This window comes from Amblyomma mixtum, chromosome 3 (genome assembly GCF_055824585.1).
Source record: "Amblyomma mixtum isolate Tamu chromosome 3, ASM5582458v1, whole genome shotgun sequence".
Taxonomy (NCBI): domain Eukaryota; kingdom Metazoa; phylum Arthropoda; class Arachnida; order Ixodida; family Ixodidae; genus Amblyomma; species Amblyomma mixtum.
Window position 1 is genome coordinate 195,199,176 of NC_143014.1, and position 26,484 is coordinate 195,225,659.

The window sequence follows — 26,484 nt, forward strand, 5'->3', positions numbered from 1 at the left end:
ATCCGGCATCGCGGGCGACAGGTTGGCGGTACATATTAGGGGTATCTTGCGATGCTTCTCTATAGAGTAAGCACCTCAAGCCGGTAGGAGGTGCTTCGGCCTGTTGAGGGTACGAAGGTACACCAGAGCGAACTCTGATGCGAATAGGAGTTATCAGTGGAGCTCTACTGAATACGCGGGGGTAATACTTCGCGGAGTAATTTAGAGAATCGCAACAAATGGTACGTTCTTTGTTATGCTAATACATGCAACCTGGTGTGAAGGCCCGCACATCTCCAGGGCGGAAAAGACTGCAACATAAGCCGAGGTGGCTTTGCGGCAACGGGAAGAGTTCAGCCGTTTTGCAGTTTCACCAAAGCTTGTATTGCTGCAGGTTCCGGTAATGAAACTGAATAATTTAATTTGCAGCACGCGTCAGAATTAAATCTCTTTTTGAGAGCCTAGCGCATCAAGAGGAATTAAGAGACCCTGCTTCCGCAGCGGTTTCTGGGCAAGATCACCACTTTTGAACGGCAAGGCAGACGCGTAAATATTTTATTCTCGTTCTATCAAATTTCTTCTTGCTTATCAAATATTTGCTCGATAATAGCTAGACAGTAGCGCCTGAGTGCGCCTTCAGCAATAGCCTTATAAAGGAGCACCAACCGGCAACATCTGCTGCCTGTGTGGCCGTGTATTGGAGAACGTTGTTCTTTTCCGAGCTGAACTTCTTGAGATGGCCATGAAAAGGGTCTAACGTATATCGTAGTGACACGAATCCATTCATTTCGCAAGGAATATCAGCACGGATCTTTTAACGTGAAATGCTTTTAGCTCCGGCAAACTTATGTGCACATTGTCCGGGAATTGCGGTGAACCGGGCGGAGAACTTACCGCCCAAACGGTTAAGGCCGATTCACACGACGGCCCGTTCGCCCGCGGCCCGCGCACTACGTGTTCATGCGTCAGCACTTTGAGAGGCGCACTGTCGGCCACCAGCCATCCATCCATCCAGCGCGCCTCTGAATGTGCTGACGCATGAACATGTACTGCGCGGGCCGCGGGCGAACGGGCCGTCATGTGAATCGGCCTTTATCAGCACGCTGAGGGCTCTGGAAGCCTCTTCTATCAAGGCAAAGATCGGGTTGCCGGTGATAGCGCTGTAACGCGTGTGTGTGCTGTCGCGGTTCCATCTCCTCATGGTTAATATACTCATCGCTCTCTAGCGATAAGGTGCGAACCGTCCATTAAAAAAAAAAACAGTGAGGGCGGGCGGCAGAAAGGAGTGGTCCAGTGAGTGCGCTCTCTCCCGCTTGAGCGGCGCCGCCAGTGTTATGGTTTTGTTTGGCTATTTGACTAGGGGCCTGTGCCGTTGATTCGTGAACGCATGCGTCTCTGGCTCGCTCTGCGCCTGAATGAGGTGAGAGGCAGAAGTACTCCGTGTTGTGTGGCGTGTCGTGACCTGGACGAGACACGTTTCAAGAATGCGGCCGGCACCATCTATACTCCATCTTAGTGCTACACCCGGTACGGCAAAGCATTTCATGCTTACATCTGCTCTTGGCGACGAGCAAGGCTGGAATATTTTTTTTTCTTCTGGGGGGGGGGGGGGGGGGGGGGGGGGGGGGGGGGGGGGGGGGGGGGGGGGGGGGCAGCTGAGACCTGTATGAGCGAAGCGCTTCTTTTTAGGTGAACAAGTCCGATGTAGAACAGTGAAGAGTTAAACGAAGCTGCCTGAGGAACACCCTTTTCTACAACGTAAAACGATTTTGGGCTCTTTGCAGCTTGCATGGAAAGCTTTCGGGAGCTCAGGTAGACTACAATCTACGTGCACGCATAGCTTTCCTCCGAGGTCAGGCGCTAACAAAACATTCAGTATTGCCTCATGTAAGACAGAGTCCAATGCGGCTTTGATGTCGAGAAAAAGTGACATGCAGATATGACCACGATGTAATTAAGTAACGGAACTAGTACGTTGACGTTGTCTATCACGGTACTGTTTCGATGAAAACCATAAAATGCTTGCATTTAATCAATCGACTTTCAAGAAGCCATGCTATCTTTTTATAGATAGTAATCTCCATCAGTGCACCCACTATAAGTAAGGGACAGAGAGGCATATAGTCAGGGTGGCCTTCCAAGCACGATACCTTGAGCGAGCTTCGGGGTGCACTCTTGAAAGAGTCTTTCCGCGCATCCAGCAAGAATTGTGCCACTCTAGAGACGACGACAGGAGCTGCGAGATAGTCGAGCGATAGCCTCATATCAGCTGTAACATGAGGCTACGAGGTAAGCCCCCGTCATGGCCTGTTCGTGAATGCCTGTTTACATCAACGGTGGCTGCTGAGAGCCATCGTGTGAAACGTATTGGTTCAATGCCGGCACAGACGTTTGTGGAGAAGGTGAAAATGACGATAAGCTGGATGTGTCAAAGACCCCGCTGACGGACGCAACGGCATAGAGAAAAGCGTGCTTTATAAGTCGTCGCGTCCGACACCGCGCAGTCGTAAAGCAAGTAATACTGCGCATACTCCTTTAGCAAAGCTGCCATTCGCAGTAGTGTCAGTCCTTTTTCAGTGCGCCTGTACCTAAACACTCCAACTGTCACGTTTTAGTCCACTACGCTCTACTACAGCAGTCTAACGCAGCAGTTTGGGTCTGCCTCCAGAAGCCCAGTGACTGCGAAGCGCGGTAACTTTGTTATTGTGTATTATATGATCGCGTGATGACACATTGGAGCGCTACCGGTTTTTTCACTCGCCACGTCCGCAACATCGGCCAATATCACTGCGACTCAAGTCCATCCCACTGTCTTCTATGAAAGCAGCAATAGGAATACAGTACTGGTCGGTCGGCTGCGCACCACTTGTATTGCATTTTACTCCATTCCGGATGTTACATTCGCCCTGTGTGTGTCGATACAGAAGGCGCGGTTTAGCGAGTGGTTCGTGCGATTATTTTCGAGACAGAAGCGTGCGTAAAAAAAAAAAAAAAAGAGCGTCAGTATTCGTTGCCGATGCCAAACGGGTTTTGACCATTTTTTTTTTCTTTTGCATTGCACCACGGGATCGACGGCGCGAACCTGAACTGCAGATTCAGTCTTGTTTTGTGATTGTATATGCGTTGCTCAACGGGTGTCTGTGCAATTTCGAGTTCGGTTGCGCAGATCGCCCCCTTCGGAGCTCGTGGGGTGCCTCTGTTAACCCCGGCACGACGCTATAGTGACCTCGTGGCCTTCGCGATGCGTGACTGCCTGTTGCTTTCGCGTTAGTTTTATCGAGGCACACCATCGCGATGCTGAGTGACCACGACGCATGGCTCCTATGGGCGCCCACCGGTCTGGTCAACTCGATTTTCACCAGCGCAGGAGACGGGTTCCTCGCGTCTGACTGCCGGGTGGGCTAAAGAAAGAAAACCGCTTTCTGTGAGGAGCAAATAGCCCCGATTTTTGAGCGCATAACAAAACAAGATTGACTCAGCAGGAGCTTACTTTGGACAAGTTTTGTTCGGAAGGAACAGCGAGCTTACATGAGCTTCTAATGGTGTGCGCGCTCTTTCGTGCGCTGAATAATCGGGGCACACAAAACGCAACCAGCCAGTCTTTACGTTTAAGAAAAAAAAAAAAACAGAAGGCCGGCTCACCAAGTCAGGAAGGCCGTTCTACTGCGCCGCTCTACGTGTTGTCGTGGCGGAGGCGCTCTGTCGCCACCTTTCCTACGCTGCTCGCTGCCCGGCGTTTGCTCCACTTCTTAAAGATGTTATTTCGCAGAAAGGATGCAATGGCGACCAGCGTTGACCCCATGGTTAAGTGTGTCACTCGTGAATGCATCGTAAACATTATAGAGACGGGTTTTCTGTCGCGCTCCGAAGAAATGCGTCTGTCTGGCTTTGCTTAAGGAGGTACCTAAAGGTTAGCGCCCACGGAGGCACACCGTGTCCAGTGAAATGTGTAAAAATCGACTTGAAACACCTGTCACGTACGACCGAAAAGCAGGTGCGTAGTCCGGGGAAACAAATTGCAGAGAAGCCTGAAATTATGAAGGGCACACTAAGGGGACGAAGTCAGTCTCAGTAAATATGAGGCACACAGCGCACAGTCAGCAACCAGCAACGGGAAGCACGTGCAGTTTCGTATACCACGCCTTCATAAAGATCAAGCCTCGCCCTGTCGGTTCTGTTTCGCAGTGAATATTCTTGCACGCCTCATCAAAGTGAACAAGGCCCAACTGCTGGAGTGGTAGAGAGCCGAAGGTGTGTAAGAATGGGCGGGAGAGGATATAAAGAGGAGAGGTTGTTAAAGAGTCACACTAGCCCCCCCCCCCCCCCCACCCCCCCCCCCCCCCCTCCATTTTTTTTGCGAATAATATTTCAAAATATGCATTGCACGTATATAGAACCCCCTCTTCTGAACAACCCACTCCAAAAGGTGCCCATAAACCCGACCTTAATATGCGCAGCAACGCAGTCGAGTACATGCAGCACAAATGAACAGCGCACGTGCTGGCATCGCTTGCACGGTGCAACGCTTTCCAGGCAGCGAGCGCATAGGCTATGAGTATCGTAATTTCCAGACTGCACTCCGCACCCGATGTATGCAGCCCGCAAGCCTGAGTGCTGTAAATGCTAATGTAAAGGAATGTTTAAGTCCGCATATATGGGCATTAACCCATTGTCGCTATAGCGTCATACCCTCAAAAGTGGAGCTTAAGTCCGATTTCGCCTATCTTTGTCTGACGCCTGCTTGGCCTTGAAAACCGAGCCTCGAACCGAAACCGAAGTGAAAACCGAAATGCTAACGCACCTAGTTTTGCGTTTGGCCTAATCACGCTAAATAGTAAGCCTTTTTTTTTTTTCTGCGCGAATAGCGAATATACTCCTTCCTGCGAGGCACAGGCGTTATGGAAGTCTGGTGCCTATAATTGGCCGCGTGCATTCTTTTCATTGCAAAAACTAGGCGGGGGAAGAACATTCTGCGAAATCAAGTTGCCAGTAAACACGCGGAAACTCAGTCAGCTGCGTGATGGCGACGGAAGCACTGTGAAAGGTTCACCATGAATTTCGAAAAAAAAAACTAATATACAGTCCACGCTTGTAGATAGTCCGCAAAGCACACAGTTGTTTGAAATTATAGCCCGTGCATATGTTGTACCGAAAATTAAGGTATCTGTAGTATGTTGAAAGTGTCTCCAAGAGGGAGCATTGCATGCATCGGAGTTGTAACATATTCTCGCTTGATAGGTATACCATTTTTATCTGTAGCCCGGGCACATGCTGAATGGTTGCCGAATTCACATTTCGTTGCGCATTACCCAACAAAAAGTAACAACTTCGGGAGCTGCAGACTTGTCTACTATACCATGCTTCGCTTCTCTGTACCGTGCGTCCCTCCACCATACAGAACGGTACGCTTCCAAACACCAGCGCGCAAAAAAAAAAAACTGACATGTAAAAAAAGGAACGGACATTTTTCCGACAACAGCGACCGCATTTTTATGATTCCACAGAGAACATGTGACCAGTCCGCGAGGCCAAACATACGAGGTCGAGTTAAAGTTAACCTTAAATTGGCGATTAAAATCGTAACCCTTTCATGCACCATTTTTTGTTTCCTTCGAAGTTAATATATTTTCCTTATATAAATAGTATACCTTAACAAAGACAACTGCTTAGTTTTCCAGCGCAAAACACTAGCGATTGATTTTATGCAGGTATGTGCAAAGTTTCGTACAAAGTGTCATAATCGAGTTGAGTTGTATGCTACAGGTGGGACTAATTTATGAAAATAGTGACATCAAAATGCCGCCACTTATCAAGTAAACGCCCCACGGATCGTGGAAATAATTTTTATTTTTAACGTGCACATTGCGCTTGAAATTGGAAAAAAGTTACGTTACTACCGATGGCAAAATATGTTTGCGCAGAAATGGTGGAGGGCCTGCTACCCCGCTCACTATTTCTTAGAATATTATTTGCTGCTTTTGGCTATATGTTTTTTTTTAAAAAAAAAAGGTTATTTGCGAGTTGAAGGATGCGAAACTAACCCGAAACAAAGAAATCACTGCTAGGTGTAGCCCACTCTAAGAAAAAGCCGCAAGTTCGGTTTGTACACAACTGTGCGCTTGGGGCGTCAAAGGGTTAATCATGTCGTACGCGGTTCTACTCAAGATATATGTTATTACGCGGCACCAGGTTGGCCAGTGTGTCACGCTCCTTCATCACGACTTGAAGGATTACGTCTCCAGAGAGTATAGAAGGTGGCCGTTCCCTTGGAGACGTGCATGGGAGAGGAGCAGTCTGCGGTGATTCGTTTTATGGCAAGCGAGGCTGTAGATCCGATCGATGTTCATTGGTGAATGAAGTAACGCTGTGGGGACATCTATCTGTCTCTTCAGCCGGTTGAGGAACTGCGCAGCAAGTTTAAAAGTGGAATACGTTGGCTGACAAAAGTGAGCGCGACCGATGAGGTGAAAGCAGCGGGGCGTTTGTTGCTTCGTGGTCAATCTCAAGAATTTTTTTTTCCGGAGCCAAAACAGTGGTGAAGCGCTGGAGCAGATATGTACGACGTGCTGTGATCTATGTCGATAAAAGATGACGGAGACTTTTAGTGTAACGAAGACGTTCTAGCGTAGGCGTATACCGGTTTAACGAACGCCTGCTGTGCACGCGCAGTGGTCCCATTTGGCCCCACCAATGCTGCATGCGCGTGCGCAGCAGGCGTTCGTTAAACCGGTATACGTCTACGCTAGAACGTCTTCGTTACACTAAAAGTCTCTAATAGAGGTGTGTTCCTTACGATGAATATTTTTGCAAATAAAAATAATATTAAGGATACTTTCCGAGTGCTCCTTGTAGAAGCGCGTTTTTGTGTGTATGTCGTGAGGAAAGACCAACCAGGGAATCGCCACGGGCTCGCTTTCTCTAGCGTCGACCACGACCATGGTAATTACTTCGGCCTCACACGTTTAGTTCAATAACCCAGCATTTCTCCGCGCGTGAGACATAGATGGGGTTCATAGGAACGCCATTACGTACTTTGATATGCTATCCAATCCGAGTGCGTCGTGGAGGCGCGCGGGACTTTCCTTTTTCGCTTTCTTTTTTTTTTCTTTCCTACTCGCTCGCTTCACTTTTCACTGGACAACGCAACACCCGGATACCGTCGATCTCACTCGCTGCGCCCAGCAGCTGCCGGCCTGGCACGGAGTGCCAGCCAGCGGTATTTCTTGGCGTGTGGCTGATTCCCAGGCGGCGTATGTTTCCAATAATTTCTATGGAAGGGATGCCAATGGTCAGAAAGGGCTGCGTTCCATCCATTCGCACATCACAAGCTGAGGAGGTGTGAGTGGCGTACCCTGCGCGCCACACGAAATAGCGCAGAGCAAAGTTAATAGAGCACTGAAGGTGCTTCTATCAACATAGCCAATACGCGAAAATTTGAGGTTCGCGCGGAGAGCGTCAACAGGGCCAGACGAATTGTGATATCGCGTATACGAAGGTCCCACAAGTAAGTGAAGGGAGGGGGTTGGGGGGGGTTAAGGCGAACGGTGCATGGTAGAAGGCTGACATTCGGGTGCACAGGTCGCGTCTGAACAAAACGTGCATTGGGTCAGTGAGCCTTCTGCAACATGCTTAGAAACGCAGCCCGCAGTGCCTTGGCATCAATTCTCCTCACAAACTGACTATAGCTGTTTATGGCATGACCATGAACTTGATCTGTCTACCAACGGATCGTAAGTCCAGCTACTCGCCTGGGAATGTAACGGAAGAGTCGAGCGTATGTACAGTGGAGGTCGTAGTCGGAGGACAGTTAGAGACAAACATTCCGCGGAGGTACCTGCGTACTTTAGAAAGAGAAAGAGGCAAGAAAAGAAAGACAAGGTGGTTAGCCAGGCATGGTTTGCGATTTGTTACCCAAGGCCTGGGGAGGGGAATACTGGCAGTGGAATAGAAAAGAGAGAGAAAAAGAAAGTACAGTCTGTCAAGTTCATTTGGCGTGACCACGGACACTGACCCGTAGAGGTGAATAAAAAATGCAGAAAAAAATTTGCAGTTTTTCCCAATTTTCCCGAAACGAACAAGGGATATACTTAAAGGGACTATGAAACAAATTTATTGAGATTATGTAAAGATAGGCAATCCATCACTCGTCACTCCAGCGCAGGAATTTTTGAGCTAGCATCAATAACAACGAAGTTATAGGCGATTAAAAATCACCCTCCTCCTCTCCCCCCTCAACTCGTACGCGCGGGGCACCATAAAAAAAATAAAGAAAACAGCTCCGGGACTGGGCTCCGCCCATGAAAACGTCATTCGCTGACGTTCGGTTTACAACTTCCGGTTGTCGCACTCGCGAGGAGCAGCGTGCGTCGGCAGCGTCTCTCCGGTCTCGGCGCTTTCTTGGATTGCGGCGCGCGTCGGGTTTCTTAATTTGCTAGTTGGCAGAATGGACCCGGACCTGTTCCCGGCTCACACAATGTTTTATTTTTTTGTGCGCTGGTTCGGCCGTCACACCGATGCTGCCAAGTCTTGGTGTGAAACACCGTGCATATACTGAGCCTAGCTCTAGAATGATGTTGGACACCCGGCTGCGGGATCGCAAAATCGCGCCGCCCGACTTAGAACACAAGGAACATGCGGTATTACGGTCGTAAAACGGACGGGAGAGTCAAAGAAGGTCGGGACCGAGTCTGCATGTCGAAGCAGCAGCCGAATGTGAACAGCAGCAGTACGTAGCCGTCAGGCCAAGGCCCTCCGCGACAGCTAACGCTTCGAATTCGTCCTGTGCCCTAAGTAAATGCGGCACCTTTTTTTAAGTTCTCGTAGATAAAATTGTCTTCCATCGCAGATCATATCGTGTAAACGTCCATACCGATCGCTGTAAGCTGGAAACTCACCTTCCCGGCGGGAAGGAACAGTGTCGGCAGCGACTTCGGTCGAAGCTTCAGGTGCTTGACATTCATGCCTGACTATCGAACGAGCGCTGGGTTATAGTAGTAAGCGTCAGGTGCGAAGTGTCGACCGCAAACGCGGAGTCTTCGGCGTGCGTGCGACGCTGGCAGTCCGATGCGCTCCATCCAGGCTGCTCGCTCACGCACGTCTCTAGGAGTAACATGCCTGAGTTCAACACCTCGCCAGTCACTGGGTTCGCAGCCGACGACACAGCAAGGCGTATTCATCTTGGGCGGTCGAAAAAGGCACTGCTAGTGGCTCCTGAACTCGCGACAGAAAGAGGCGGCAGAGGTAAATTAAAACCATATGCGCGAAGGCAATGCCCTCGCTCGCGCTTGCCCCAGGGGGTCGCGCGGCAGCTCGAGCAGACGATTTTCACCGCTACCGGAAGTGTGCCCGTGACGTCGAAGCTGCCGCGGCTCTAGCGAATGACAGCGTGTGGTGGCCTGCCGACGTCATGGGACTAGTGACGTCTATCTTCCCGGTTTTGGTTTCAGAATTGCTCCCTACGAAGACACCAAGCGGCCCGCGAATTTTGAAAAACACGGTTTTTAAAAATTCATAATAAATTGCCGGCTGAGTTCCGAAGACTCATACTTGGTGTCAATGCTTCTGAGCATCACTTCTAACATTTACAAGCGGCTTTTAATTCTTTTCATGGTCCCTTTAAAGTCCCACTTAGGCCAGTACCGTCCGCAAGCGTTATGCATTAATCCTCCAAACACTGGAGATTCGGATCAGCCAGCATTGCTTGTTATCTTTGGCGAGATTGCTTTCTCTTCTGTCTTTTTGTCTATGGCCTTCATTGTTTCTTCAGGAGCTCCATATTCCTCTTCTTCTTCCTCTTAAAACATGGAACATACCCACATAGAGGGATTGGCCAAGATGTAGTGGCATAAACACGGAAATTTCCATAGGCGATTACGACAAAATATTAGCGCCAAGCGTGAATTTTGAGAAATGTATTGATAAAAAACGACAGAATATTTGGACAGCGAACTTCACTTCTACCTCTTTAAGGCATCAAGAACTTGCATAACGATTTCAGTTCCTTTTGTATTAGCTTTTTTGTAATAAAAGAGGCGTGTTGTCGCTATGCTATCTCCGAATAAATAGTAGCACGAAAGTACTTGTACTTAGTGTATGATTGTTGCGTTCATTTTATGGTCTATTTCTTGCTTTACGTTCGTATGGCAGTTAAATTTGTTAACGACTGCGTGTCGTTTTTGCTTATTACCACGAGCCCGCTTCCGCCATACTATTTGGTCCATTATCATCGTTTGGTTTTTGCTTCTATGTCCTCGATAAACTATAGAAGTTGGTTCATATATTCCTGGCAGTTGCGTTTGCCAAGCTACAGCGTCACGATCTAGCAGAACTGACGCGATGCCCCTGATGTAACGCGCAGTGTATGATCTGACGATATGTCGTCATTCCGAGACGTTACCGCAGTTAGCGTTGCGTTGTGGACGAGACGATGATGTAAACGTATCGGTGTGGGATAAGTGCTCGGTTTACTTCATGAAATACTATAGCTTGATGAACGCGCTTCACTTGTCCGCGCGCAGGCCTTCCAACGGAATGGCGTGGAGGCGTCAACGAGCTGACAGCTCGTTGCAGGAACCCTAAAGTGCAACCGCGACTCAAAAAAGACGACGACCGGACGTAAACTTTTGCACACTGTAGCGGAATCCACCGGATTTGTGTCTTGTGAACATGGAAAAAGAGGAACAATTTTGTTTAAAAAAAGAACAGAAGGTCCTCAAGGGTGGGCTCCTACTTGTACAAGAATCAACGGGCCTGAGCCTCATGTAGAGCTGTCCACTAGCCATGTTTGGCTAGCTGGTCGAGCAGATCCCACAGCGTCCTCCCATGAGGAGAGAGATGGGTTGGGTATGGGGAAACTGCCAGGGGCTGGGGGCATTCCCGCAGGTAGTATATGAGGGTGGTCTTGCCCGCCCCACATGATGAGCAGAGTGGGAGGATCAAAGTAAGGCGGTAGCGATGAAGGAGGTATTTTGAATCTAGTGTATACGGTGAGGTGGTGGGAGGGCGAAGCGGCTGTTTTTGTGATGAGTGGTGATTTGGTGGCATGTGAGTAGAGCGCGCGAGGTTTTCTGCGTGGGTTTGGGTGCCCGATCTTCCGGGGCCCGGAGGGTTAGTTCTCGAGCCAGCGCATGAACGCGGTGATTACCGGGGATCGAGGCATGCCCAGGAACCCATGTGAGGGTTATCTCTTGGGCAAGTGTGTGTCCTGATGGGAGAATGCGTCGGGCGGTTACGAACAGCGAGGGAGGTAAAAGGGTGGGGTCGTTTAATCTATTTCACTATCGTTCGTAAAAGTTTTGCAAGGATAGTCGGGCAGTGCTGATGGCCGGCTATGCGGGCACAACAAAAATGCCAAGAACGTTGTGGGTCGCCATCTTGGAATCCAGTCCAGGGATCGTGGTTGGTGCGCACTTTTTGGTAATGTGTCGAGCTAGCCAGGAGAAAAACCAGCTTACGAGGCACATTGTAAAAGCCATGAAAATATTAACGCGAAGTTTGACGAAATATATAAATATCACGGATTTAACGCGTTCTTTTTTTTTTTTGCAGTGCAGTGGAAGACGTATAGACGGGATTGCGCAGAATTTTCAGACCTTTTGTTAAAATTTTCTTGGAACGAATGCGGGGCAAAAAGTTGATGCGGCCTTCACATCATACTTGAATTGATAGCAAGCCAACGGGGTGTGGGGCTGACAATCAGCTGCGCATGCTTCTTTGGCCCCGTTGCGTGCCTTGTGCATGCAATTCTCGAATACTTTTTGCGTCCCCTGCCCTGGCGCTATTGTTCTGCTCCTTCTACAAAGCAACGGCCCCTCCTCGTTAGCGAGATCCAGTTGTTGTTATTTCTTTGCCGAATACGCGCACCGCAGAAGTCGTGCTCTTTGCTGCGTCACCCAGATTCCTGGTGTAAAGAATGCTATGGCTGCACACAGACTTGTCTTCTAACCCTGCCTCTTTCCTCCGGCGTCCGATCCACAAGGTTAAGAACACGTCCGGCGCATGCTGCTTTGACCGAGAACCATTCCCGCAGAAATGTTTTCCACGAGTATTGACATCAGAATTTTCCACCATGCCGTGATAGCGCGCCCTGCGTGCATACATTCGCTGGTCATTGCATCCGTCTCGCAATCAAGAGGCCGGTCGTAACGCTGTTTGTCTGCTTCGCTACCATCCGCAGATAGGGAAGCATCTGGAGCGAGCGTCCGGCTGAGGCATCCCGGAGCGAAGTGGCAAGGATGCCGCAGGCAGCAGCCACGTAAGCCTTAGGATGGCGACGGCCTGCAGGGGAATCCCCGCCTTTTTTTCCCCCTGATCTATACACCACGGCAGCGTCATAAATCATTCCGCATTGCAAGGCCGCAAACCGGTCCTCACGAAACTGCTGGCTCGCGCGAGGTGGAAAGTTCAAGCACCCCCACCGGGGGCCCACCAAATTTGTGCGCGCCTCCCCAAAGAGCGGCGAGCGTAAATTGCGCCAAGCGCCGACGGTTCCTCCGCAGCGCGCTGCCTGGCGCTGGCGCGTGGACGGTGCAGAGCTACGGGCGGAGAAAAAGCAGGTCGCCGGCGTCGCTTTTCGCCCGACAGGCCGCAATCAGCGCGCTTCCTTTCGAGCAAGGGCTCGGCTTTGCAATCCGCCAGTCGGCGATGTACCGTGATCCTCGGAAACCCCCTTCTCGCTCCCCGCACCGAACCCCCTGCTGTGCGATTCAGTTACCAGCGGACCCCGAGGACATGACAGTAATTAACTCGTCGACGAGCGCGAGGCCTCCGATTCGCACCTCAGGGAAGAAGGCGTCCTTTTTTTTTTCGTTTTATCCTCTCCCTTCCGCTGGAACGATCGGAGAGGGCCTTTTGTCTCTGCGCCTGCCGTGTCTCCTGCCAGAGAAGCAAATGCGCTGACACCCACGATCCGGGCATCGCCCCTGTGCCATCCTCTCGGCAGCGCGCTTCCCTGCTGCGACGCAGCGCTCACATCCTGGCATCGTGATTGTCTAAACGTCTTGAGGCGATGTTCAGATGATCGATATTTATCGCCTCATGCTTGTTGATCGAGTAAGTGGCAGAAGAAAAAAAGCATTTGCATATAAACGCCTCCTGGTTGTTCTGGGCAAGCGTAAACGGCAATGAAAAGTCGCGTGGAAGAAAAAGAAATACCGAAAGCTTGCCTCCAGATGTTCAGGCATGTAGCTTTAAAAATGGTAAACCCGCGCCCTGTAGCGAGAAGGGAGACTAAACGAGGGCTCTTTATTGGGTTTGTGATCGGCCTCATGATGGGCTGGCGCACAAGCTCTGGTCAGTCCTAATAGTGAACGACCCAACAGTCGAAAAGAAATTAAAAAAAATGTAACAGTAAGGACCGCGCCAATAGGAGCTATAATTTCGCGAGTCGGTCGTGAAATGCACGTTACTTGAGCGAACTTTTGCGATTCTCGTCTTCTAGAGCTATATAGTCATTTACGCAAACTTAACAAGCCACTCTCTGGAGAAGATGGAGAAGAGCGCCTCATGCCTGAACGTGGTTTCCAAGATTTATTACATGCGTTTCGACCACAGACAGAAATGCAATATGTTATCAGTACAGGCTAATAACGCTCACCATTAATCTTCTGATGTATTCTTACGCCAAAGTACTTCCAAAATGACTAAAGACGGCACTCCTTGAGGCCTGCAGATTCTACTCGTCAAGAGCTGGATTAAGCGAATAACGAAAGAAGGACAATCATAGTTAGACTCACTGACTCAAGGCTACAATATCTCAGACACTATAATTGCAGCTGTCACAGCAATAAAACCAGTAGGTTAATTCGCAGTGAGGCTCATTGTCTTCCAACCTGTTCTTTTTCTTCGGAAGCGTGTGGTTCAAGTGCACTGCGAAAGATTCCAACGTGTTAAGTGAGTCGAAACTCGCGGCAGGAGTTTTCTCGTCGAATTCCGCCACAGGCATTTAGCCTTCGCTCCTCAGGCGCCGCTTTTGGCTTCGATTCTTGCCTTTCGCAAGACTAACCGTGCTGGGAGCCCGCACTTGAGTCGCAGGAGGACCAACGCGGAAAGAGGAAACATTACGATGTCAGCCAAGGCATTCCGCCGCAAATTCTTCTTCCCATTATTTAACCAACGAATGCCTTCAGTGTAGGCAAAGGAGGGAAAGAAGAGGTTAACCAGAAAAGGATTCTAGTTGGAAATCCATACACCGCACTGGGTGGGGGAAGGGGCAGAAGGAATAAAAATGGGTAGGGTCGAAGCGAAGTGCCATGATTGTAATGCGGACGTGAGAGAACTGCGCGGCGCTATCACACCCTATTGGCCAGTCGCGATGCCCTTGGGGAGCGGACCAGTGCATGAAAAGCATTCAGGGCTGACGACCGCTGAGGTTATTGTTCGCTGTTTCTGTTCTTCCTCAGCGAAAGGTTGTCAGAGCAGCCAAGCGCAGAAGGCAGGGCTTGTCTTCCGGCAGTAAATCGAGGCCCCACAGAAAGAATATGCGCTTGCCTGTTCGTTGCATCCACAGGCGTAACAGGCAAGGCTGTCGGCCATGCCTGTGATGAGCGGATACTGGTTTGAAAAAAAGAAAATATAGGAAGCAACCAACACTTTCTTAGCCGAGGCCAATTTTTCCACTAACTGCTGCAGGGGAGTGATTATCTGGCTAATGAAACGAATGTCAGTTAAATGCATGTAGAGAAAATAAGGGACTAGAGCGACCCTGGCGAAGAAAATTTGTGGCTTTCTTTTTTTTTTTTTCGCACCATATTCTCGATCTTCTCAGAAGGTTCGTTTCAGATAACACGCATGGCGCGCATGAAGCGGCACAGAAGTGATTATGTCCTTTACTTTTAGATTCACACATGATCGCACCGCTAACCTTGGCACGTCCGCTACTTAGACATCAATATCTGACACTTCTCGGCGCCAGGGATGAGGCGCCTATTGCCAAGTGCATATTTGTAGGTTGGTTTATTAGTCTTTCGAGCCAATGATTACGATGACCGCTCCATTTGCGACATATCACATCTGTCTATGCTTCGTTTATGATTGCGTCGAACGGTTCACAATTTCCGCTATTCCGCGCCTCTTGCATCTTAATACGCCGAAAAACAAGGCAACAACGCTCTCGTTAAAAAATGTTCACTAGCAAGTCTACGATGAACTGTTAGCCCGAACGCGAGCATATGCATCAATCGAAAAAATTACACAGAATGTTTACTACAATCGAATCGGAGCGAAAGCACGGATTTGTGCTACGTAGAAAACGACGGTGAGCAGGCAGTGCCGTGGGTCGGAGCAGATGGAAGTTGATGAAGACGACGCTCTCCAGTGCACAGCGCGAGAGTGTGGTGCAGTTGAACACGAGGCGTGTTGGCTGCGGCAATAGCCTTGTGGTCTCGTTTAGCGGCCCTTAAAGGAGATCTTTAAGGGCTTTAAGAATATTCATCAAATTAATTTTTTTCTTTTACATGATTTGACCTCTAACTCAGCTGAAAGTCAAATTTACACGGTCCGCGATTGAATCCCGATGTCCCGTAGTGGTGCTTTCGCTTCAGTACTGTTCAGGGTCCTGAAACTGAGTGGATACGAGCCCGTTCAGCTGAACACTGTTATTCGAGAACTGTGTTTATTCTCTTCTAAATCAGTCACTTCTTGTTCACAGCTGTTTGGAGCTCCTTGTGTTGTTGTTGTTGTTGTTGATATCCTTGTACAATGGCGCATGCCCTCTGTTGGAGTGGCACTTGTGCTTTCGTCCTTTTCTGCATTATAGCGTCTTCATCGTCAGCCTAGGTTGGTCCGCTAAGAAAGATGGCAGTGGCCTATATTTCAACGATTTCAAAATAGACCCTGCCTTCTAGCCGCGACCACTCTGTCCCTGGGAATTTTCGAAGCCTGTTTTCATTCTTCCTACCCCCGCGCCTCTGCCACCACGCGTTACGTTCTCTTTACATTGGTATCATTTCCATCACCCCGACAGACCACTGATTACGCATGCATGCATCGATGTAGCGCGACCTGCCCAAGTCGATTTCCTTCTCGTTGTTTTGGCTAGAATGGCGTCAACTCGCGTTTGTTTTCCTGTACAGGTGCTCCTTTCTGTGCCTATTCACGCAACACCTCCTGATTCCTTTTACATTCCTCACTGCGTCCTGCCCTCTTTTGATCTTTATGCCGACCCCTAATTCTCGGTCTCACAAGTGAGTATTGGCAAAATACATGCTTCGGTTGTGTTATTTTCTTTTGTGGGATACTGGTAATGGCGCTCACCACTACAAAGTGTCTCTCGAACGGCACTCAAACCTACGCTTGGATCCATCCACCTTTGCCCGCCGCTAATTAAATGATAACAGCAGAGGTAAATGTTGCTAGATGCGACCGGATAACATGCATACCGTTCCAGTGCGTACGAACTTCCGTGCTTCTGACCTCAAGTCGCAAACTTAGTGGTACCGCGCAAAAGGAAATGAGTAAGCGTTAGCACGGTCTGTCATGACGTTGCTCATCATGCTGCTGGGAGCGTTCCTTTTACTGGGAAAGCCTTACGTGCCTTTTTGTGGCTCCCGGTAGTGGCTGATGTCAGGGTTTTTCCATCTGATACCCTCCCTCCTACTGGACGTTCCTCCCAGCCAAGTTCCGTAAGTGCAGACACTCCACGTCTCATCTAGCAAACTGTACTGGCAGTTTGCCACATTCGGAGACGCAGACGCAAGTTGTTCGTTTTTACCTCTTGGAGGAAGAGAAATAATTGTTTTTTTTTTATTGACGAGGTTGTCAGCGATAATAGGGGGACCCCTAGTATAGGGTCCCGTTGGCCGAGGCTGCAGTTGCGGCGTGACGGGCCACCCATTGTATCAGCTCTTGAGACTGCAAGAAGAAGAAGGAGCCGTTAGTTACAATACATGAAATTATTGCGCTACTCTGTGCCTTCGTAGCGAAAGCAGTCTTATTTTTTTTTCCCCTTGCGCCTAAAAAATTACTACAGCCGATTCCGAAGAGTGAGCTGGACCTTGGCGTTAACGGCTGGAAATCACTGCGGGAATCAGCATCCATTGTGCTTACTGTGCGCTCGTCGCTGTAGTGCTCGCAAATCAGAATGTTATCACAGAGTGCGGCCATTTATTTCATTCTTGGATACGCAACAAACACAGGGAGCATTAGCTCGTGCAACGTGCGCTGGCGCTGATGAGCTCCCGGATTTCAATATTTTATTCCCAGTTCGACCGTTGGGACGCGGTAATATTTGACTGATTATTTCATGACCGATTAAATACCGGTTTATATGCTGCTACATTACAATAAACTTTCGCTTCCACTATGATATACCTACGGGAAATAGTGGCGCTTCAGCTCTAAGCGCCTGCGCGTTAGGGCAGCCGCATCGACATCGAATATCAGAAGAAGAAGAGCGTTCCAGCTGTGGCCACGGTAATCTATTTTACGAAACTCAATTTGCATCTTAGTTTTTTTTTTTAAACGTTCTGCTATATTGAACTTCGTTATTATGAGAATTAGGAATTCACCGCTCGATTCTTCGTCACTCTCTCACAGTGAGTATGTGCCATTTTACGTATGGGGACAACATTATGAACACGTCAGACAGGACTTAAAGCTGGAACTCCGCCCCGCTAAGCCCTCCCGCACTGGGGCAGCCGGATTTGGGGCCCCGACTGGACTTGAGAACGAGCCCTCCTCGAGCTGGCGCCTACCGAAGGCGCTTATACCGGTGCCGCGTCATCGCTGATAGCCTCGCTTTCTTCACTGCCTCCCTTCATTGCCGGCTATTGTGATCTCCCGCAGACCGGGAGACCGGGCAACAATCGTGGCCACCGACCGGTAGGCCGGTGCGGCCCGAAAACGTACCGACCAAGTCAGCTCGGGCCAATTAGCGCGCCGACGACGCGAAGATAGACATGTCCTCGAAAGCACTCCTGTGTCAGTGTTACTGGCTGCGGTATACGAAGACGGAGATTCCAAAGACGGACCGCAGCAGTGGTAGGAAGAAGAAAGACAATGTGACCGAACAGCACGAGGTATCGGCCGGTGACGTGGTAGCAGGCGACCACGAGGACTGCAAAGCCGCTGGCGACGGGGAAGACTATGGCGATACTGCGATCGTGATGTGTGTGATCCGTAGAGTGCCTAGATCCAATGAAAAGACCAAATGGAAAGTTCCCTCCGCCTGCTACACAATTTTAGCTAGAACTGAGGCCGCGTTGTTCCAGATGCGACCGCAGTGGCGAAGGTGGCTTTTCCCTGTGGTTCCTATACCATGGGAGCCCGGTCGACCAGGCTGCATGTGCGTCGACGCGCCCTGAGGTCCAGTGAAATTCAGACTGCGGATACCCCCAAGGTCATCCCCCGGCACGACCGTGGCCCGAAAGAGCCCTTCCGTCATCGGTGGTGCGCACCAACAAACGCGTATCTGGTCAGTATGGCGACCTACCACTGCAGTGCTCCGTTCGTCGTAAGCCAGCGGGATCACACTACCCATAGAGTTCTCAGTTTTTTTAGGGAACCTTAATTCTGCAACCAGGAATGATTAGCCGACTAGTTAATTATCGACGTCAGAGCACTAAATGATATGTATGCATGAGTGAGAGATCTGGAATAGTAGCAGCGTGACGCGTTCGTGATTTTAGCTTGCGAGCGAAGTGTGTGAGCATTTAGCGCAAAGAAAATGGAGAGCTCACGCCAGTTAAGGGTGTTCCAGCTAACGCCAACCTCTGAGAGCCTAAAAAAATTGGACATAAAAGCAAAACAATATTGTTGGCAGCCCCCAAGAGCCGTATTTTTGTATTCTTGCCAGCTTGATGAATTTTTACAGTTGATCACCTCTTTAGTCACCGGAGGTGCATGAAAAGTGTAGATTGCAAATTTTTAGAAGCTCGAAAGAAACCACGAATAGCACAGTTCTCCAGGAGATTTCAGTGTTTGCGAAAAATAATGAGCATAGAACTGCTGCAGCCAGTGGGTTTTTTGCTAGAAAAACGGTGCATTTGGTGCACTTTGGTGTTGAGTTTGCGCCGTAGTAATACACTAAAAATACCGCGTCGCATGAAGAGTGCATGCTAGTTTGGACCAAAGGTGCGCGAAAAATTTCTGCTTGGAAATGGAAGACAGGGCCGTGCTTACCGTCGAAATGTTGAGAAAAGCCCATGGCCAGGCCACCCCACCGACAGTGCATATCCACCGATGGCGCAAAGCTTTCATGCAAAAGCGAAAATTGGTGTATAACACATCCTCAGAGGGCTGGAGTGAGTATGTCTGGAATTTGTTTGTCGTCACTTTCGCCTCTTGAGTATGCGTCACGCTAAAACTTTCTGCCAAGGACTCAAGCATCAGGTCAAAGGCTTGGCCTAGAAGTTCTTATTCGAATGAGGAAGAGAGAAGTGCGCGTGCCTGGTGAGGTCGCCATTTCACGAATCGTACATCGCGATGTCGCACCGATTCTTGGTACTTGAGTGACAGGCATTCCGGCTGAAGAACCAACCCCACTTGTTTCAACTGCTCCTGCAGCTCATGCTGAACTTCCTGTGTTTTTTGTTTTGTTTTTGTAATAAGTGTAAACCGAGCGTACATTTCAAAAGCCGCCATTTTGACGCAAGTATCCCATGTACAAAAGCGACCACATGGGCTGTGAATATACTATTGAGATGGTTTTCAGAAACCCTACCGTGAAGGGAGGAAGCGCCGGAAAAGTTGTGTGCAATGACAACACGTGCATAGCACAACAATAGCAAGCACTTAGTTGGCGATGACGTCAGTTTAGAAGTGACATGATTGCCCCTCTTCTTCCCTCCATCACCTCGCATTGCGAACTTGTATTTTTTCTTTTGCGGTTTTAAAGAAGTGCGCGCCATGGAAAAGGTCAGTACGCGAGAGCTGCAAGTAATAGGGCGTTAGGACAAGCGCACTTTCAGCGAACATTTCGGACTTCCTGCGATTTCTTAAGACCCTAGACAACAACAGAATTTCCACCATTCGGGGCTTCTCTTGAAGCTCTGGAGCTTTATTACCAACTTTTCGCTTGTATTCAGCGGTTCATGACTTCATTACTTTTAAGAAATTGATTAAGCCATAGCAATACCTAAGATATTTCTTTTGTTTGCTCTCAGTGACCGCCAGCAATACAAAATGTTTTATTTCCTCATCATGTATGCCAATGTTTTTAACCCTGGATTCACCTCTGCGCGGATATTTCGGTCAAAACTTGACAAGTTGTTATACTCGCCGCTGTTATACTCGCGACTGGTGAAGTTTGAAGAGTAGCAGATAGCTTCATCGACTCCTATTCTTCCGCACTTCGAGTCGGATATTTTTTTTTTTTCAACAGCCCATCGTGCCTTCTGCCTACCATTTCGGCATGTATCCTACCTCTGCGGCCCCTTCACCGCCTCTGATTTTTTGACGGGGCGCGGAAAAAAACCACGGTGTTATCGGGGTGTGCACTGGCGGCGTATGTGAGCGGGTCGCGTTGGCCAACGGTGGCGAAATATTTTAGCTAGCTGCTGGCGTCGTTATTGACTTCGTGCATGGTGTTGTCAGTGTAACCTCCGTCACGCTTGTTGCGATCAAGCTGGTGCTGCGCTGTAGGCGTGGTTGTATACTCCAGCCGGTAGCCGCACTGCTGCCGAACACCTGCGCTCTTAGCGCAGAGGCGTTCACGTCTTCAGGTTTTTTTTTTTTTTTTGTCGCGGTTGAAATCGTCCAGTGTCCACACGCACAGTAACCTCCGCAGTAAAGTAAGCAGTTAAATGAACTCCTCCTCGCTAACTACTTCCACGTAATCCTGAAGGCAGAGGTAAGTGTTGTGTCGCCGTTCGTCAGCGCCGGCGTACAGACGAAATCGCAGCCTTATGTAAGAAGGAGGAAACAAAAAAAAAAAGTGACGACCCTGTTACTTGTTGCGGCCCAGAAAAAACCAGAAGGAAAAAAATAATCATCTTTCAGAGCGAGCCGTGCCTATTAAACTAAGGTCATACCCGATCGATAAGAGCCTATCGAAAAACCGCCGAGTTGCTATACGAACGCCGTTTCCGCGCGGTGCAAAATGAACGAGCGAAATGAAAGCGAGAAGGCTGTCGGCGCCGTCAGCGCGAGCGTATGGGCCGCCGCGGCGCCATTATTTGCATAGCATGGCACACGGCGGCAAGTGTTTCTGCTGCTTCGATTACAAATCCCTGCGCCATTATTTGCGCTTTTTGTTTTCGCTTGCGCCGTAACGACACTTGCCAAGTTCATTAAGGCCCGCAGATTGCTGCCGCGGCCGCGCGCTGAGGGAAGCGGCGTGTCAACGCGCCCGATTGCCTCCGACGCTGCTGCGCGCTTTCGAAGAAGGAAAGGACACGCCGGACTCGACTTTCTTGATTACTCGCGATTTCACGAAAGCGAGTAACGAGGAGACCGGCCGCTGTTATTGACTTCGTTCGGCCTCCTTTATGGCAATCATTACCAAATCGCGGACCGCCGAATTCCGCGCCGTTTCGCGGTGCGGCCTCGGCGGCGCGTCGATTGATCCACACGCAACTGCCTATCCCTTTCCGGCCAGGCCTATCGTGCGCCTCTGTTTGCTCGCGCTACGTGCCGTAAGGCTCTGCTTTTTGGTTCAGATCTGCTCCGGCGAACGTTAAGGGGACGACGACGCATAACGGCGCGCAGTTGAGCGGGCGCCCCTTCCGAGATCTTGGCGCGGATCTGAGATACGCGTCGCTTGTTTGCCTCGCCCCATTGGCGTATAGCGCCCGCTATCCGCTCGCGGAGAACGTTTACTTTGAGGCTTTCGAGGACGTTCGTTTGCGTACATAGCGTACGCGCGGACGCGGTTGCGCCGATGGTAACTGCCCTAACCAACGTTGCGACGTGGCGCGAAGGGCTGCGGACCGGTTACATGTTTACAAACGCGCTAGCGCCCGGCGAGCACTGACGTACGGAGTGAACTAAAAGCTGGTTTCAAGCCCGCGTGTGCGCGCTATCAGATCTTGTACGCCCTGATGTGCATGAAGCGCTATAAAAGTAGATAACGAGCGCCTGACTGACGTTTGACCTCATTGTAAGTGTTTTGTATACTTATTCCTTATGTGCTTATACCTTTCGTATACTTACTTTATGCTGGAATGTGGTGGGACAGCTGATGATGGAAGCAATAAGCGCGATACGAGAAGCTGATGTCAACTTTCAGTCTTGGCGATTTTTTTTTACGCATGCCTCGCTTTAATATTTTGTACTGTTAAAATCAGAATCCCTCGTTCGACACCTCATTGAACTGCAGAAATGGATCCTTAACTGAGAGCTGTCCTGTTTGTGAATAAAATCGCCCAGCTAACTGTCTAAGGAAAACCTCTTCATTGGTTAAAAATGTGTACTCTATGAGGGCGGAAGGCGCCACGGTCCAGCATGATTGGGTTGGCAAGATGGTTGGGTTGCTAAGATAAAAACTGTTCGAGGCGCCGGGAAACTGTTGTCAGATGACCTTAAGGAAGCCGGCATGCCATCATCTGCAGCATGATGCAGGAGCTCGTTTCTTCGTCGCAGATTACGTATCACAGCAGGCAAAACGTTCGCGGCGTGGTGCAATATATTAATTAGGTCTCACGTGGCGACAGCTTGCTGTGCAGCTCATGTCCAGCCGTTGCGTGGAGAAGGGGAGTGGTTTCGTTCGCTTTTCCGGAGGATGCAAACGGTGAAAACTCTCTTTACGAACCATGCTAAGAGCGAAGCGGTAGCTGTCTGGCGCCGACACGATCCGCAGCATGCATTGAATGGTAGGCAAAGTGTTTGTACGGTGTGTAAACCTTTTCACATTTGTCTTTTTGAGCGCAGCCATATTTCCACAGGGCTAGCTGTGCCAGCAGAGCTCTGATTGACGGATTTCGTGAAGCACAGTCCAACACGCACGCGTGCTCAGTCGAGCTGTAAACAGTGAAAAGGTCTATGCTAGTATTTATTGCGCACTCGAGTGAACAAGTTCGCGAGTCTTGTCTGCTTTGCTCGCAATCCTTAAATGCGAACCGCTTTCCTCATTTTCACAAAGCTTGCTGCGAATGGCAGCAGGAGTTACAAGAATTACAATTACTTCGTCTTAAATCTAACTGATTGCTATGGTAAATTACAGCGCCCCGAGAGGAAATGAACAATTACAAAAGTGCAATTATTTTCCTTCTCATTTTTATCAGAATAATTCGAGTATACACGGTCACTAGAATAAGCCGGCACGGATTTCTTGATCTGTTGCCTGTCGCGATTCATACGCTGTTAATTTTCATCCGCAGTTGTTTTTCTAAGTTTTCATGAGGAAACATCAGCAACGACACAGAAGGCTCCCTCGGTGTACACGCGGGCATAGTTGTAACGTACAGTATGGTCCACTATTAAAGGGAACATGTGATCGCGTGGTATCCGCGCTTCGCGGAGCGCTCCTGCCGAGGTCTTGTGAGTATTCACGGCACTAAGCGCATGCGCAGTAAGCATGGCTGCTGAACCTTCTTCGCATGCTCCTGACGCCGCCCGTTCTCACCACATCTAGGCAGCAGGGCTTCGCGAAGCGTGGAGGCCACGCGATCGCATGTTCCCTTTAACAGTGGACCTTACTGTACACGAATACCTTGCGCGCGAGCTTGTAGTTAAACGAAGCACCGCGCTTCGTTGTTGTCCACGATCTGAGAGGATAAAGCCCAAGCTCACTAAACGCGACATTCTTTGTGCCGTGGTGAAAAAATGCGAACCGCGGAACAAACGGGTTAGTCAAGCGCAGGCAGACCACGCTTGCGTGTCTGGCCATATCCCTGCGCGCGCGTCTCTACCCGCAGCCGGGCGAAGGGATATGCCGCGCTATATGGTGTTTGCCACCAAGTTCAGGGTTTCCCATTCATATCGGTGGTTGCAGTAATGATTACTAGTAATCGATTGCTGAAAAAAGAAATAATTGAATTACCGAGAACGCCACACCTTGAAAAAAGTAATCAGTGCATAGCGTCTAAGAAAATTAAATTTATTGCTGGTAATCAATTACTTGTAATGTGTTACCTACAACTCTGGTTTCCATCATTGCAAGGAAAACTGCTCTGAACAGACAGGCCGTAAAAAAGAAAAAAAAAAGCGCACACGAGCGCTCGTCTGTGTATTTTTTATCTCCTGCGTCCTGTCTGCTCCAGCGCGAAGTTTTCTTTGCAATGATCGTTCGCCGACTGGCCCACCAGTCTGCGCTACTCTGGTTTCAAGCGAAGTTTGGAGCTGAAGCCAAATCCAGGAGCACCTAAGCTGTATCAGCGATGTCGCCGTTTTGTGCTCGGGGATTTTCGTGCCAGTTTTGATTCCTCCCCGGCAGCCTAATTGCTCCTTGCGACGAGCGCACACGTTAGGTCATTATTTTTGTCACTTGTGTTTTTTATATTTCGGAACAGACTTTATCTCCGGCTGCAAGTTTAATACCCATAACCTTGCAGCGAAACATACCTTGTTTATTTATGCTTTCAGGAACAAAGACGACTCAGTTACGGCGATGGGCAGTGGTGCAGGTGGGCTATTAGCAACTAGATCCCTTGCATGCGTCTTCATTAACGGTCGTGATTTTGCCTTTCACTCTATGCGGTTTCGATAAATTTTTATTTTTAATTGTGCGTGTGCGTTCGGTTCAGTTTGTAACAAAATATCTTCAGGTCACCAATAGAGCTACATCAGGCACGTATGTTCTGCCAGCACTTCTTGTCATTTCTCCACTTCCACATGCCAGGTGGCGCGTCTGCTGAGTGCAGCACACTTGCAATTTATCTCAGTACCCCTGTCAAGCACTCGAGGTATAGTCCCCTCTGTGGTGGCTCTATGTCCATAAAAACTACACGTCATAGTGGTACTGCGCATAGTCAGACAGCTAAACAACGGCCCATTGAATGGGGCTGACCAGAAAGACCGTTTTCTGCCTACCAAGCCAAATTATTCGGTTCGCCCGCCCTCTGACGTTACGCTGTTTGCAAACAGGAGAGGTCCAGTAAGTCCGTGCTCTGCAAAGCCATCGCGCCTCAGCAAGAGCGCACTAGGCAACTGGCCGGTTTAGGCGCCGTGAAAAATGGAACGGAGCTAATTTCAACACGGCAGTTCTATTCACCGTACGTATTAAGAATCACCGTCAGTGCTATGCTTCAGAAATAGATTTAAACAAAAAAGTGACATGGCAAACGCCGAAGAAGCTGTTTGTTTATCCTTCGGCCAGAGCATTATTAAGGTCCCCGTGCCATCGTAGTCGACACAACAGCAGGCACAATCGTTTTTTTCTTTCTTGAAGCTGGCTCCTTGTATATGGTTCGTGATTTTTAGGCTACCGGAGATCTGTAAGAAACTCCATGCCCTGAGTTGATCAGTTGGTTTCGTCCTGAGCGCGTTCACATGCGCCGCATATTCTCTTCGACAGAAATAGCACCGCACTGTAGCCGTATTTGGTTAGAGCCTCTTACCTCGTTAAGCTTTCTTGCTCGCTGGAGGCTACGCATTTTCAAAAGAACATGAACTGGCAGGTGCAAGTATAATGGCTATGATGGTTTTGTCACCTGTCCGCCAAGTTCGACGATGTCAGTGCAATATCAGTTAAAGCTCGGACATGAGGACGCCGGTATTCTCTTGGCTCTTGTGTCAAGCGGCTGTTCACGCGTGGCCTGGACTAACGTTCGCCATCATCTCGCCCCAGGTGGCGATCGTGTTTGCGTGCTCCAGGGAGTGCCTGTGCGAGCCAATCGTGACTCCGTCCGAGGGCAGGACCCGCTTCGCCAACATTTCCATCCACCGCAACCAGCCCCACCGCAAGCCACTGCCCAGCTTGCACAAGCTGAACACTTCCTGTCTCCAAGACAACAGCTTCTGCGAGAGCCTCCCTGGCTACCCAAAGTAAGAGCTCTACTTCTCAGCATGGCTCCCGCTTCGGTGCTGTTACTGCAGCACGACGCGTGCATCCGTCAAGGACGGAAACTTGCATGTCACGAGAGCCCTGAGGTTTTTATTTTTTTTTTACGAACTGCATGGCCCCGTTTGAGGTTTGTTTCGGACGCCGTTCTTCCTCTCTGAGTGCAAACGCACTTCTTTGAACAGCCGTATTAATACTGTTAGAGATAGAACACGACTTCATTGTTGCCTTAAGCGTGCAAAAATCAAGCCGGTACTAATCATTACTACAGTGAAGTTCGCGGTGCTGTAGTTTGTTTGCCGCATCCGGTCGCTTTATGGGAATGCCCATTAAGTCCTTTTTCTTAGGCCCTCCGCACAACCGCACAGAAAGGGGTCAGTGAACCCAGCGGGAGAAGGGAGGCGCCGAATGGCGGGGGATTACAGGAGACGTCAAACTCCCCTCATGGACGGAGTCGTTAGGCGGCATCCTGTGTGCACGTGTGTACGGCGAGGCTGACCCGCGTCACAGTGCGTGGCTCTTTGTACCATGTCTGCAGCGGCATGCTTTGACCTATTGTCACGCTAGCTGCAGGCATGAGTAGCGACGACGAGAAACAGATGAGTTGAAATGGCGTTCCTCGAACTTGGCGG

The 26,484-nt window shown here is 49.6% G+C and overlaps 1 protein-coding gene across 1 annotated transcript in view; it reads left to right on the forward strand.

Moving 5' to 3' along the window:
• The window catches only part of LOC149353175 (uncharacterized), a 196,509-nt gene that overhangs the window by 27,294 nt on the left and 142,731 nt on the right, over positions 1 to 26,484 (forward strand). The window contains exon 2 of the mRNA XM_089582375.1: positions 25,640 to 25,836. Within this exon, the coding sequence (XP_089438501.1) occupies positions 25,640 to 25,836 (197 nt within the window). The remainder of the gene's footprint in view (positions 1 to 25,639; positions 25,837 to 26,484) is intronic.